The 15052-nt window shown below is 35.2% G+C and overlaps 1 protein-coding gene across 1 annotated transcript in view; it reads left to right on the top strand.

The window, feature by feature from the left end:
• LOC110021062 (protein SHOOT GRAVITROPISM 6) overlaps window positions 1-15052 on the top strand; it is a 156878-nt gene that overhangs the window by 45391 nt on the left and 96435 nt on the right. The window contains 5 exon segments of the mRNA XM_020719393.1: window positions 5114-5212; window positions 5303-5377; window positions 5869-5928; window positions 9598-9687; window positions 9963-10084. Of these exon segments, the coding sequence (XP_020575052.1) occupies window positions 5114-5212; window positions 5303-5377; window positions 5869-5928; window positions 9598-9687; window positions 9963-10084 (446 nt within the window).

Below are 15052 nucleotides of genomic sequence, written 5' to 3'. Positions count from 1 at the left end.
AAGACTGTACATTATGCGTACTATGACTTTCTATCAAGGGTGTTTTCATCATATGGACGTTTAAAGCTCTGCTTCAAGATACACAATTTTTGGCAGTAGCAACTAAGGCAACTTTCCCTTTTTTTATGTTGGGCTAGAGCAGCTTTGGCCCATAACATTGTTTATGTGTGCCAACCACTTAAAATTGAAACTTGTGGTAATGGTTAGCTTTTCATGAACTCGACATCTACCTAAGCAACAATAGTTTTATTAAGCAGCGGGATATCTAAGGTTATCTTTTTTTTTTTTTTTTTATTCTGAATTGATGCTTTTGCTATTTTATTGCCAGTTACTTCTTGTTATGGCTTTGCATTGTTACTTTGGCGGGAGTTCTGCAGAGTTTTTTATCGAATATCTCGTTCGCCATTGTGCTATATCAGATGATGAGAAATATTTGAAGCCCGCTAATGAGATCGTTTGGAAGGGAAATCCCTTTCAGCCTTTCTATAGAAAAATTGAGGTCTGTGCATGTCATTTCTAGCCAAATTTTGAGAACTGCAACATGTCTATTATAAGTTGATTTTTGATCAGGCGAATATATCAGCTGTAAGTCCAGCCAAGTTGAAAGCTATCTGTGAAAAAGGACTTATTTTACTGGCTATTACCATTCCAGAATCGGAGGTAGGGCTTCAACAAATTTTACTTCGTTGATGCCTTACCACTTCCCTGTTTTGCAAGTATAGGCTAGTAAAATAGATTAATTTATAATCATTATAAGTACTTATTCAAGTGACTTGCTAATTTTAATTTGGCTTTATTCTCTTTTTATTTTGCAGCATTTCCTTTGGCCTTTCCTCTTAAAGATGATTATTCCCAGGGAGTATACAGGAGCTGTTGCGACAGTAAGATTCCCTTCAATAATTTATATCATTTTATATTTATAATTTCCTATATATGTTTAGTAAAAATTGGAGTACATGGTAAAAGATTTAAAAACCCTCTACATCGCGCTCTTGCTCTTGCTCTGCTCTACCACCATCTCACTTTCAGGACTCGTGACTTTGTGCATGGTTGTGCGCACTCACGTGTTTGTGCACTTTTCATCTCATCTTGACTTTTTTTCTTACACGCTGCCTAAGCAGCGTGCATTGTGATTGCTTGCTTGATTTTTGACACTGTTGCCTCTTGGTATATGCAACTGTTTATTCACGTGCTTGCGCTCCGATAGCACTTTTGTTGTCAGCCCCTTCTATATGTAAGGGATGTCGTGTTGCCAGCTTTTGTTGCTCTCCCACTTTTTGTGGGCTTCTATTCTTTTTTGTCTCGCTTTTTTGTGTGGGCACCGAAAATTCAGTCTTGACCTTTATGAGAGTTTATGGTTCGGGTCAATTTTTTAGAAGATAGATTGGATTTTAGATAAGATATTATAGAAAAATTTTACTTTCATTTTGTAAGAATTTTAAGGGCTAGTTTTAGATTTCTTATATACGCAATATTCTTCGGTTAAATGTCCCTCTAAATGACGACAAAGAAACTTTTGATCAAGCTTAGTGGATAGGTGCTGAATTCTTAGCATGTAGTAGCATAAATTCTATTATAAAATGAGAAAATTTATTGTCATCAGGGGGAGGCCCCTTATCAGTTACCATAGTTTCGTTTAGGGATAGTTGTAGTGGATAGGTGATGTGGGGATGATGGGAGGGCTTTTTGCGATGAAAGGTGGAAATAAGTTTGATGTGAATGGGGTTTAGTACTTTGGAATTAAAATTTAGATTAACTCGTTTAATGTTAAAGAAAATAAAACTTTCCTATACTATAAATGTCAGCAGTCAAAATAATAAAATTTCTAAATGCTCCACATTTTCTACATATGCTTGTGGACTTAGAATAATAAATCGATCACTATTACTAGCACTAGTACTAGCACTACAAATGTCTGAGAGAATCCTTGACACATTGAACATGCTCATTTTGATAGTTAGCACTAGTACTAGCACTCAACGCGAAACTACATCAAGAGAAGATTTGTCACCCTCCTTGGAAATAATTCCCTCAATCTTGATAATCATAGGAGAAGTAAGGCATGAATGAGACAATTAATTAGTAAACATCCACATCCAAGCAGAAAGCCTACTTGTACGATACCAACCACATGATGAGACATCGGATTTAAAATACAAAAGAAAAAATAAAATAGTGCCAATTGCACTAGTATTTCTGTTAAATGCGGAGTTAAAGCCTTATTTTTGTCAAAATTAACTGGGAATAATCCTCAATAGAATCATTGACATCATAGGTGAATAAATCATGAATAAGAAGAAAAGAAACTTTGTAAACTTATTGAGTCAAACTAGTCCTTTTGGACATCAACGGAAGCAATGATGCCAAGATCGGCATTGACCTTAAGCTTCAACATGTCGGATAATGCATGTGAAGAGGCTTCTAGTGACTGTAAATGGAGGAGGGGTGTCGGAGTTGAGGGCTAGGGTTTGTTTGGCAGGGGGATTCCGGTTAGGCCGACTTGAAGTTGGGAAGGGGAAGGGGGGTGTGAACTCGAAGGCAGGCAAAATCAATAACTGAAGAGAGTTATTCAGAACTGCAAATCAGAAGAAAGGAACTCAAATGCGGTGAATGGGAACTGGGTAAATCATGAACTAGAGAGAGGGAAGTCGTGAATTTCACTGAAAGGTAATGGCCATATGTCATCAATTTTCTTTTTTTTTAAATCTTATTTCTTTTCTTTTTAATTGGTTGGTGGCTGTTGTTAGGTGTGTAAACGAGCCGAGCTTAAGCAAGCTAGTGCTTAGTGTTTGACTCATTTGATTTTTTTTTAATATTCTTGTGTTCAAAATGACTTGTGAATAACATGTTCGTGTTTGACTCAATTAGAATTTCAGCTTGTGTTCTACTCGAACAACAACATCATCAACAACAAAGCCTTAATCCTACTACGTGGGGTCGGCTACAAGAATCATTTTTCTTCATTGTGTTCTACTCGAAATTAGCTTAAATTATTCACAAGTAATAAAAATTAACATTTTTTTAATACAACATAATAATAATATAAAAATATTATTTATTTAATTATTTAATTAATTCTAGTCAAAATGAGTAGAACATGACCGAACAAAAATTTGTTTGTGTTCAGTTTTTTTATGAATCAAGCTATTTGTGTTCGGCTTGCTTGCATGCTGTTTGAATCAAACACATTCTTTAGTTGGTTAAACTCCTATGACTTGCTTTTTGGATGGCCTTAGGTGTTCTTGGGTGTTAGGAAAGAAAACCTTTTGTAAATTGTATAAAGATAAGATTAAATTTAATGCAATGTTTATTTGCTAAGTTGAAGATAGCGAGTTGTGTTAATATAGCGGGTTCGATAAAAATTTTAATTAGAGAGGAATAATAGATAAAGGGATAGAAGGAAAAAAGTATTTTTTTTAAGTTGTTTATTATTTCTTCTTTATATATTTTGGGTAGTATTATGTTTGAATTCTCTTTTGCCAAATTTTTGTTCGTTATTGATGTTGAATTTTTTATCATTGTATTTGAAAATTATGTTTGCCTTTAACATAGATAAACTTTTCTCTCTTTTTTTTTTAAAATTTTAAATTTTCATTTCTCTTGAACACTGATATTATTCTCATTCTGTTTTTAACACAATTGTTGTTCTTTTTTCATGCGGCAACTCGAACAATATTGAAATCGTTCTAGGATTTTCTAGATAATATCTAAAGATCTTGGTTGACATTAAGATGTGCGTAATGAGAATTATATCATTTGAAATCTAAAATAAAGGTCTATGGTGAAGTTTGAGGTCGATAACTATACTTAGGAGGCTAAAAGAATGGGTGGGCCGGTAGATTAGGCAAGATGAAGCAACGGTCACCAATGGGAACCACCACCTATACTCAATTAAGATACAATAATACCACTTGTAAGAGACATGATAACAACTCTCCATATGAAAGGAAATCGATGAAACAAAGCTTTAAAATCATAAACAGAATCAAATGCCCTCAACAAGTCAAACACTTATTTATATTAAGGAGAACAAAAAATTCTAATCTACATCACAATCCCTAAGGAGGGCCGACCTGTCTCTTGGGTGGCAATAGACTTTGAACCGACTTAAATGTTGAACCGTTCGGGACTACTTCTGCCTGGGAAAGCACCTCTGTTTGAAATATGAGTGTTCTTTCTAGGTATTTACAACTTTTTGGACATGTTGGTGTAATCCATTTGGAAAATGGGCAAAGATTGGATGATTTTGATTTGGATCGAGATGTTTCAAACCAAATTTGTATGATGTTGCCTCTTGTCTATCTTTTTCACTATGTTCGATCACATTGCTTTTTTTTAGTAATTTTGATGTTCCAGATGCATCGATGCACTCTATTTCATGAAATGAGCAAAGTTTGAGGAATTTTAACTGTGTTAGGCACATCTTGAATTCATCTTATGGGACACTTTATCCGTTGTCTGCTATCCTTCCCTTTTACTCGGAGTGTAGACCCTCAGTTGGATAGGAGGTTTCAATTTTGTGTCAGTTGAGGGATGAATAAAAATAATAATAAAAAAGCAATCATCACTCTCCTGTTTTCATGAGACTAAAAGCAAGAGTTTTCAGTTCATGCTATCTCTATCTTGTTTTGTCCAGATTCTTTTTTTCATGGAAAATTAGAAAATTGCAACATCCATCCACATGCATGTTTAAACTTTTGCGTACATGCTCACATTCACATGATCTTAAATTCTTTTCATTTCTTTTCTTTATGTCTATAATTTTATCATTCATTTTTCCTAATCAGACTCGTAAACATAATGCAGCACATCTAAGTGCAATATCCTACTTGCATAAGCAAATATGTATCACGTCACATTTTGATTACACATGCAATTGCATTGGCTGAAATCTTCCATGCATTCATGGAATGGCAAGCATCAGAAAATTGATGATGATTGAGATTCATTGGTTTAAGTTCAGGGGAATATCACTATAAACTTTGTTTCTTATTATTAATGATATTTTTCCAGATTCTCAAACTCAGATTCTGAATGATTTAAAGTGATTATAAATAAATAAAAACAACTGAGCTTTTTACCGCTCACTATTTATGCTATATACATCTGACAGGTTTGCAAATGCATATGTGAATTGCACAAGCATCAGTCATCACTTGGAAGCACGTTGTTTAATGGATTTAGTTCACCAAATCAAATTCCCCACCCTGAGGTAGCCAGTTTATTAATGCAGCGATTTTAATTACTTCCTTTTTAGGTATAATGATAGCTTTATTAATGTGATGATCAACTGATATTCCAGGATCTCCTTGCACGATTGGCTGTCCTGCTTTGTGACCCGCTTGCTCGGGAGCAGTTGGCAACTCAGATTCTAACGGTCTCTGCTAATTTATATTAGCCACTTACATTTTTATACCTTGTGCTAAATGAATTTTTGTTGTTTCCATTCTTTCATTTTTTTTTTTAAATCCCCTTACAAGTAAAATTACATGTGGAAAATGTTTACTGAGTTGCTATTTTTTCTGTCAATTATGGTGATTGCTTGCTATCTTGTTGACCATTTCTAAAGTATTGGTGATTACATCATTATTATCATTAACCTTCTATTGACTAATTGAGTCTTATGACTCTTCCAAGCTTTGTGCTGTTATATGTGTAAAGGGTGAAGGGTTTTTGTGAAACCATGGCATGCATGCTTGTTTTTCATAGAAGAACCAGGTTTCTTAGAAAACCCTTTTACGTAAGACGGTATTAAGAAAAAAACAAAGATATGCAAAGGTTTTAGTTTGTTGTCCTTGTTTGGATCAGCTAAGTTTTAAAACTAGATTTTAAATATAAGCTTTTTTTTTTGGATGAAATCATTTTCAGGTATTGTGTTGCTTAGGGCCACTGTTCCCCAAGAATCTCAGTTTGTTTTGGCAAGATGAGGTATTGCAATTGTAAGGTATTTTTTAAAGATTTGACGGAGTATTTTTTGTTTGGTTTATACTTATTGTAAAATTTGAAAATTCGTGGCCATTTTACAAGTTAAAGGCATCATTTCTTTTTGAAGGTTTTACTTGGAAATATAATTGGTTTGTGTGAATAACTATTTTTTTTTTCCAGCTTTTCTCAGAGTAGATGCTGTTCAGATTAAATGAAGTTTTTGGCATCTGATTTAGTGATTCAAAATTTATCTTTTGTTATGCCTATGTTTAGCTAGAAATAATTTCGTTAGATTTAAGATTTTGCTAAAAGTTCTTTTTTTTCTTTTCAATTGTTTGATGAATCATTATTGTTCCTAAAGTAAGAGATTGATTTTTGTCCTTCGTAATGGTTTGTCTGATTCTAGTATTTGCTCCAGTTGAAAATACAAGTATAGAATTTCATTGCAATGCATTTGTTGGTAGATTTTTGTTGTGCAATGAGATAGTGCGGAAACCGATTCGAAGCAAAACTTTGAACAGAAGCATACAAAAAAAAAGGAAATCATAGGAAACATAAAAACATCAATATTTAATGTTGAAAAACCTGAGAATGGGAAAAATTACAGAGTCGCCAGATCCAGATCCACCTCGCCGAACTCCATCGGAATACACCTTAGAGGTGTTAGCTTATGTCGTGTATGTTTTGTGTTATTTTTTGTCGTATTGTGTTGTAACTCTCTCTACAGTAATAAATCGCCCTTGGAATACACCTTAGAGGTTTTAGCTTATGTCGTGTATGTTTTGTGTTATTTTCTGTCGTATTGTGTTGTAACTCTCTCTACAGTAATAAAAGTTTTTTTGTGTGTTTCCACCATTTTTTCTACTTGTTCTAATATCACATACAAAAATGAGATTAGTTATGCGTTTAGGGAGAGTTTTTCCTTGATCAGGCATAAACCTTGATGCATTTCAACACTGTCAATCACTTTTCTCAATTCCATCACCTGAAATTCATAAGAGTTGTAAGAAATTTAGTTATACATTTCATATCAAGAGTAAACTTATTGATTAAAATCAAATTGCAATATAATTGTGGAACATATAAGATAAGGAAAGAGTAATATCTTGAGAGAGCTTCACATCTCCTTTCCCAACAATTTTTTAGTGTGATCCCTTTGCAAGTCTTATTTATTAAGATGTAGAAGTCTCTTGATAGTTGTCGAGAGCATTGTTCTCTACTGTCATATGATCAGGGACTCGTGAATCTATGATCCAAGTTGCAAATCTTTCATTACTGACAAGATGGGAGAAGGTTATATTACCTTGGTGTGTCACGCGGTTGGTGTGCTGCGCTGAATTACTTCGAAAGAGTTTCTTCATTATTTTAAGCTGTTTCTTGGTGAATGGTTTTGTTGATCTATTGAATGTTGTAACAACATTTGCCTCTCTCTTTTGATCCTTTTTTCCCTATCCAGGTTTATAGTAAGTTGGCTTTCCATGGAGTTTCTAACACTTGTCTTTGATATGCCCAATTTCTTTGCAATAATCACGTTAGAACGGTTCTTCTTGACCTTTGAGTCATGGAAAGAATTATTGGTGTACAAAGCTGAACTTTTAGTGCTTGGTAAACACCCATTTCCTATCAACATCATTTTCTTCCTACTTTCTTCTCTTTTGACTTATGCAAAGGCTTTGCTGGGAGTGGATGAGGCTTTATTCTCATGATTCTTCCTCTTACCTCATCCAAATTTTGCGTTAGTTCTACTAGGACTTTGATTGTTCTCTTCCGGCTTCAAATGTCATGGTATCTTGTGGACATTTTTACACGTATATCTCAAACATATCTAATTGTAGTCAATATTTTGTCTGCGTTGAAGTATCGGATGGCGGTTAGCTCTCCTTGATGTAGGTCATGAAGCTTGGTTTCAATCTCAAACAACTTTGCGGTATTCTCAGTGCTGGAATATACTTCTCTTGTAGCCTCCTAGATTTCTTTGATAGTTTTGTAGAGCAAAATGTTTTCTCCCACGTCAGGTGTCATTGAGTTGATTAATCAAGGCATAATCATATGGTCTTCATTCTTTCATGTATGTTGGTTGGGGTCAATGATCTCAGGAATTGTGTTTTCTTCAGTGAGATGGTCCTCTTTCTAGTTGCTAAAATTTCGGGAGCTTCAAAGGACTGCCTGAGGGAAGAGTCCTGGTTGTTGTAAAGGACTGCCGGTAGGGAAGAGTTCTTGCTGCTGTAGGGAAGGGCTGGAGTTCTGGTTGCTGCTGTTGGGAGAGGAAGGCAGAGCAGGTGAAGTACTAGCTGCAGGGAGAGGAGGGCCTGCAGAGGAAGACCTGCAGGGAAGTACAGGCTGCAAGTCGGCGTAGAAGATTTGTCATCCTGTAGAGAATTTTCGGCGGCAGTTCAAGTTTATTTTGAAATCTCTGAAATCGTTTAGAAAATAAGTTAGGGAGGAAAGAATTCCTTAATTCATTATTTGTAAATAGGATACATATATATATAGGGAAATAAATTCCTTCTTATTTGCAAACTTACCAAACACCTAAATTAGGTAAGGAAATAATTCTAAATAAAAAATAGGAAAGTCATAAAATATGATGGGCATAAACTAATAAAAAAATTTGAAGATATCCCAATCAAATCTTCTAAGATTTGGAGGTAGCGACTTTTCCACATGAGAGATAAATATGAAAAGGAAAAAATCTTTTTAGATTTTCATATTGTTCGATGAAAATTTTCGTGTTCTTCCAGAGTTATAGATTTCATCTCTTAGTGATTCTATCCAGTGACAAATATAATTTCTTTTGTACCATAAATCTTCAATTTATAGTTTTCAGAAAGCAAAATTTGACCATTGAACTTTTTAATCTTGTACTCTACTTTGTCAGCCATTGCTCCACTCGAACCAAAGATCTTTAGAAAATTTCGCTTTGCAGCCACTTATTGTGTAGTGAGATAGATAGCACGGAAGCCAATTCTTCCAAAGAAATACTTTGAATAGAAGCATAAAAAACAAGAAATCTCAAAAAACACAAAGTGCAACATGGTTTTTTGTGGAAAAACCTAAGAACGGAAAAAACAACGGAGCCATGCCAGACTAAGAAATCCACTATGAATAAATGAATAGAATAATACAAATTACACCACACTCAAGCCTTTGTAATTTTTGGAAAACTTCTAGAATTCTCCCTTCTCTATCACACAAGAATAAATAGGAATCCAACACCACACACTCGCTCACTTGTTCATCTTGCACAGCGATCATTTATCTTGCCGGACAAGAATAAATAGGAATCCAACTCGCTTGTTCATCTTGCACAGCGATCATTTATCTTGCCGCTGTGAAACCAAAATCTCAAATCCGCAGAAACTTAGTTATAGGCGCTTGTGCGCCAACCTTTGGCACTGGATTGTCGAATTATCTTTTTTCAAAACTGGAAAACAAATGTACAAGGGTGCTGGGAGCCACTCCTGAACATTGGATTGTCGAAAGCTTTGTTTCAGAAGCCTAGAACGGGCGTTGCGGCACTTCCCACTTGCTTTAAAATTTATCTAAAATAATCTCAATTTACTTTAATGGATCGTTTTACTAGATTCTTGTAATTCTTCTAAAAAAATTTAGCACTTTTTTAACGGTAGAAGTGTAGTTCTGCTTATCTTATAGTTCCTTTTGTGAGAACAGGTACCCAAATTGAAGGCCTATATCAGTGACCCGGAAGACCTAAAGCAGGATCTTTCATACCAGGAGACATGGGATGATATGATTATCAATGTAAGTATTATTAATGAATATACTTAAGGCTATTTCTTAATGAATATTCTTAAGGCAATTTCATGATTATCGCAAAGCAGCAATCTGTTTTGTTCTTTTACCAGGAAAGTTAGTTTCACTAAATGTTTTGAGGCCTTCAAACTCAATTTTACTTGGTAGCTGGCCTTACTGTTTTATCCTTGTATAACTTCTATAAATATTTTTTATCACAACCTTTTGTTTAATTTATTATTGTTATTTTCAGAGTATAAATGCTGACCATTTTGCCATTGCAGTTCATATCGGAATCTTTAGATGTTGTGCAAAACACTGAATGGATCATTTCATTGGGCAATGCTTTTGGAAGGCAGTATGTGTTATATGTTGGTGATGATGAACACACTGCGATGCTCCATAGGTACCTTTTCTTTTAAACACTCAAACATATGATATCTCTGTCTTAGCATGAGAATTTCTTTTACATTAAGCATGATCTCCAGAAACGAATACACACACAGATATATTTGTAATTTTTGTGAGGAGAAAAATAATTATCCATCTTAAATTTTATAAAAACCGTTACAACATAAATAGAGGGGAACGACTCTCACATTATAAACATATAAAATTAGACGAGATTTTAGAAATAGAAAAAAAACCTAATAATATAATATAAGAAAACAAAAACTTCCTAAAATTCCAACACCCCCTCTCAAGTTGGAGCATATATATCACACCCAACTTGCTTACAAGAACTCAAAATTGGGCTTGAAAAGTCCTTTAATGAAGATGTTTGCAATTTGTTGCACTATTAGAGTGAAAGGCATGCAAACAACTCCACATTAAATCTTCTCTTTTTTTAAGTGTCTATCAAACTTTACTTGTTTTGTGCGTCGTTGTTGCACCGAATTTTCTGTAATGCTTATGAAAACTTTGTTGGTCACAATACAACTTCATTGGTATGTTTATTGGGGTCAGTAGTTCTTCAAAAATTCTTGTCAACTATAACATCTCACATTACTCAATTAGCCATTAGGCGTAGGTTGATATTTTGCCTCAACACTAATCCTTGCCACCGCATTCTGTTTCTTAATTTGCCATGTAACCGGATTTCTCTAGATATAAGTACAATACCTGAATATCGATCTCTGCATGCAAAATTTGGGCTATAACTTAAGTTTGTCAAAATTCTATTCCCCTCATAAAATTAGTCCTCGAAATTTTTGAGTTTAAACTTTTCCCTCATAAAATTAGTCCTCGAAATTTTTGAGTTTACTTGAAAAAAAGAATATTTTTTTTTGCATCTCTTTATTTTCCCATGCTTCTTTATCAAGCATGCATTTCCACTCTATCTTAATAAAAGGAATTTGTTTGTTTCTTAATTTTTTAAAATCAGTTTCTAAAATGAATTTAGACTCTTTAATATAAGTTAAATTTTTTTGGAAGCTTATTTCATCATTCCGTCCAGTGGGATGCCCCATCACTCAAAAACACATTTCAAGGTCCGGAGCCACTTGACGAAATCTTCCTGAATCATGTGACATCAAAATATGATAAATCCTCCTTTACTTCAAAAATCTGGCTTCTCAAATATTTCAGGTCATATCTTCGAGGTAGAGGCCCTTTATCTCTAAAATCTGCATGGCTCCATTCATTTTATCTAGCAAGTTACTGTTGTGGCTACGGGTGACTCATATGGATTATCTCTTCTCGAAGGCGACGAGCCTCTGTTGTAGTTGGCAGACTTCCCCTGCATATTTTTCCTAGAATTTGCCTGAACATCTCTTTGTGAATTTCTCATATACGACATTGTGTCTTTTCCGCTCGATCAGTCTTCCGGCGATTATCTCCTTGGCAGAATGACTAGTTTTTTTTTTTTAAATTGTTTTGGCTGTGTGTAGGTGGAATGATGTGTTTAAGGGTGAGTAGAGCGAGAAATAAACTTTTTTTGTAGAGAGAGGGTTAGTTATTAATGTATGCTAGAAACCCTTTAATAAGAGTAGAGTCAGGCTAGCTCTGATACTAAATGTTGTCGGAGTTAACCCTAATCTAATTGAAAAGCAATTACTATTACTTGAAACACAAACAATTACAATTAACACATTTGAAAGGAAAAAAATATATAATAAAACGACACTCAAAAATCTGAAATAACAACATATATGACATAAATAAGCAAAATAGGGTTGAATATTGTGGTGGGGGTGGTAATCGGCGGGGGTTTGGAAGGTGGGAATAAGGTGGGAGTGCAAAGTAATTGGCCAGATATGGCAACTAAGCAACGGGTCCTTGCTGTCCAGTGCAACAACAAGGTGGAATCTGGGTTCACTTGAATTGGAACAATGAATATATGGCAGAAAGGCAGTGTAGGAGGGTTGGGATAGTAGTTAGGTGGTCGGGGCGTGGTTCAGGATGACTAGAACAACATCTGGTGGGAAGATAAGGGGATTTATGTCGGCTGGAGCAGCTATGACAACTTCTGGTAGTTGTAGCAGGAAACGATGGCGATGAGCGGTGTGGGAAGGATGCAAAAGAGGAATATGGAAGATAAACACCATCTCGGGGGAGGAATACAATCAGAGCACCACCCAAACCTGGGATATAGCCAGAGCACCACCCAAACTTGCACATACAACCTTGGAAAGGAGAAACAGATGCCGACGGCTATCTGGACAGAAATATTAGCAAAAAAAATACCCTCTAAAAATGCAAAAACAACATATTTACATACTAAGGATAATAAGGGTAGGCCCCACTCCCAATAGGAGAGAATTTCACTTAAATATAGTAATGACTGAAAAAATCCCTTCTATGTCGCTCCCACGTCTCTATTTGGAAAGAGAATTAAATTTTACTTCATATTGCATAACTGTTTTGGACTCTTGAGTTAGATTGAAGAATTTATTTTGCAATGCTAATCTGGTTGAAGGAGAAATAATTCCTTGAAGACTTACAAAATCATCCCACTAAGTATGTGAAAGTGGCGTTAGCTGAAATTTCTCCGTATGTTGAGCTTGCCACCACCTTTCTGCCTCACTTTCTAGCATGAAAGTGGCTATCACATCTCCTATTTTCTGGATAATTCATACGAACCAGAATCTTTTCGATCTTGAATAGCAATCTTCAGCAACTGAAGGGTTATTTACACCCTTGAAGGCACGTAGCTTAAATGTCTGAAAGATCTATCAATTTTGATCAACTTCTTTCCCAAGTTCAAAACTGGGCCCCGTAATGGTAGGAGATATTTCAATAGCTGTCATTTTGTTAACCACTTGCAATATCAACTAAACAATGACTCGTAACTCAGTGACTCTACTTCTTCATTTGTTCTGTTCTACATGACATTTTTGTTCAAAACATTTTCAGCACGTACTTCTAGCTCTGCAATTGCCTACGAGGTTGGATCTTAGTACTTTCTGGTTCTCTTTCTTGCATATTCTTCTGTATTGACATAATTTCTTATTCAAATGTAATTTATCATATAATAATTATGTTATGCATGCATGTTACCTTAAGTCGTATGGGTTCCTCACCTTTGATTCATCAATCTATAACTATGTATAAATCAATTGATATTTGATGTTATTCTTACTTATTCTAAATCCAATACAGTTTCATCATTTATACATTCAATAACCAGGGTCTGATATCACTTTTTGTCATACCCCAATTGACCCCTCCCCCCTTAAGGGTCAAATGCGGTGCGACAAAAGCAGATGATTCAATTAGACTAAATTCTCACTAATATTTGTCTTAACTTGCAATATCATGATCTAGTGGGCGATAAATTAGTTTAACTAAATTATCATAAACATACTTGATACATTTTATTTCATAATATACTTATATGCATATACTCGAAAACATGAAAAATTATATCACTAATATATATATATATATATATAACCCAATGACTAATATATTAAAAAGGAAAAGGTACAGATAGGTTGTATGAGATGATAAGACCCAATTTACACAATACAACACACAAAAATCAAAAGAAGCAAAGATACATAAAGATAAAAAAATCAAAAATCCACCAATAGGCGCAAAGGTGCTAGGGATGTCTCTTTAGTTCTTCCTCTGTCTCTAGTTCTCGAAAATGAGCCAACTAACAAATTGGTAAGGTGCGTACTATTACCCGAAGTAACCAAAGTATCATCCATCAGATTTCTGAGCCCAAGTATGTCTCCATTCTTCTTCTTTCTCCTGGATGTGTAGACCTGCTATTCCTCATTCGAGGATTGACTTAATTGATCAATGGATTGATCCAAAGGTGGCCGGACAGGTGTAGGACGTTGCACATCTTGATCCCCCTGAGTCTGAGTAGCATTGACATCTTTCTGGTCCTAATGAGGCGGTAGTGAAGCAGCAAAAGTATTTTCAATTGTAATATCAGTGATAGGTACTAGGACATACAAAGTCTAAAGAATCTCTCTCGCCTCCACGATAGGAAGTTCCGAAGATGGGGGAGCTACAACAATGCGTGGAGACTGAATGATTAATATATTGCCTGCGGGAATAGTGACGTCTTCAAGTGTATTCTTGTGATGATCGATAGTGTCAATAATTTGGAGCTGATTTGGGGGAATTTGAATCACTGCCTCTAGCGGAACACTTTTTGTTTTTTTTGGTCTGAGGTGGGGATGTAGATGATGACATTGAGAACTTGAGTGGTCGAACATACGACAGTTCAAACAATTCGAAAGAAAAACTCAATCTCTACCTTCTGCCAATATCGATAATGTTGTGTGTCCAACCATATTTCCTCAGAAACGGAAGAAGTAATGTCTCTTTCAACCAGTACTCTAGTTTCAGATGGACGGGAAATATTAAAAGTAGGAATATCCGTCTTGAGTGACTTTCATAGAGCTGAAGAAATATATAGAGAAGGCAATGATGTTTTCTGCGAGCACCTTTCATTTATAAAATCTTACCTAATGATCTTCATAGATTGGTTCTTTTGGATTTGTAGGTGTTTTAGTTTGTTGGGGTATTTGGGGGTGTGTTGAGTTGTATTTTTCTTTGTTTGGAAAGAAGACCTTTTTTTCTTTTTCTTTTTTTGGATTTTAGGGTGTGTGTGTGAGACCTGTTTCTCGGTTTTGTACTTAACAAGGTGTATAAATTCAAATTCCTTGCGAATAAGCCTCATTTTGGGATGACCATATAGAAATTTCCCAACCAAATTCAGACGACAGGAGGAAACAAGTTGAATACCTTCAGCTTCTGTAAAAAAGATGACAGACTTCCAATTTTTCCTACCAGGTTTCTTGATGTCCTCCCACTCAAACGAAGGAGAGAAAACACGATTTAGGTGTACCTGAGGCGTGGACGCCCGTGAGGGCAGCTGGATACGATCTGTTTGAAGCCATCCTCAAAATAAAGG

The sequence above is a fragment of the Phalaenopsis equestris genome, unplaced genomic scaffold (assembly GCF_001263595.1).
Source record: "Phalaenopsis equestris unplaced genomic scaffold, ASM126359v1 Scaffold000118, whole genome shotgun sequence".
Taxonomy (NCBI): domain Eukaryota; kingdom Viridiplantae; phylum Streptophyta; class Magnoliopsida; order Asparagales; family Orchidaceae; genus Phalaenopsis; species Phalaenopsis equestris.
The sequence above is the reverse complement of the archived record's forward strand: the minus strand, read 5'-3'. Positions and strand labels throughout refer to the sequence as shown.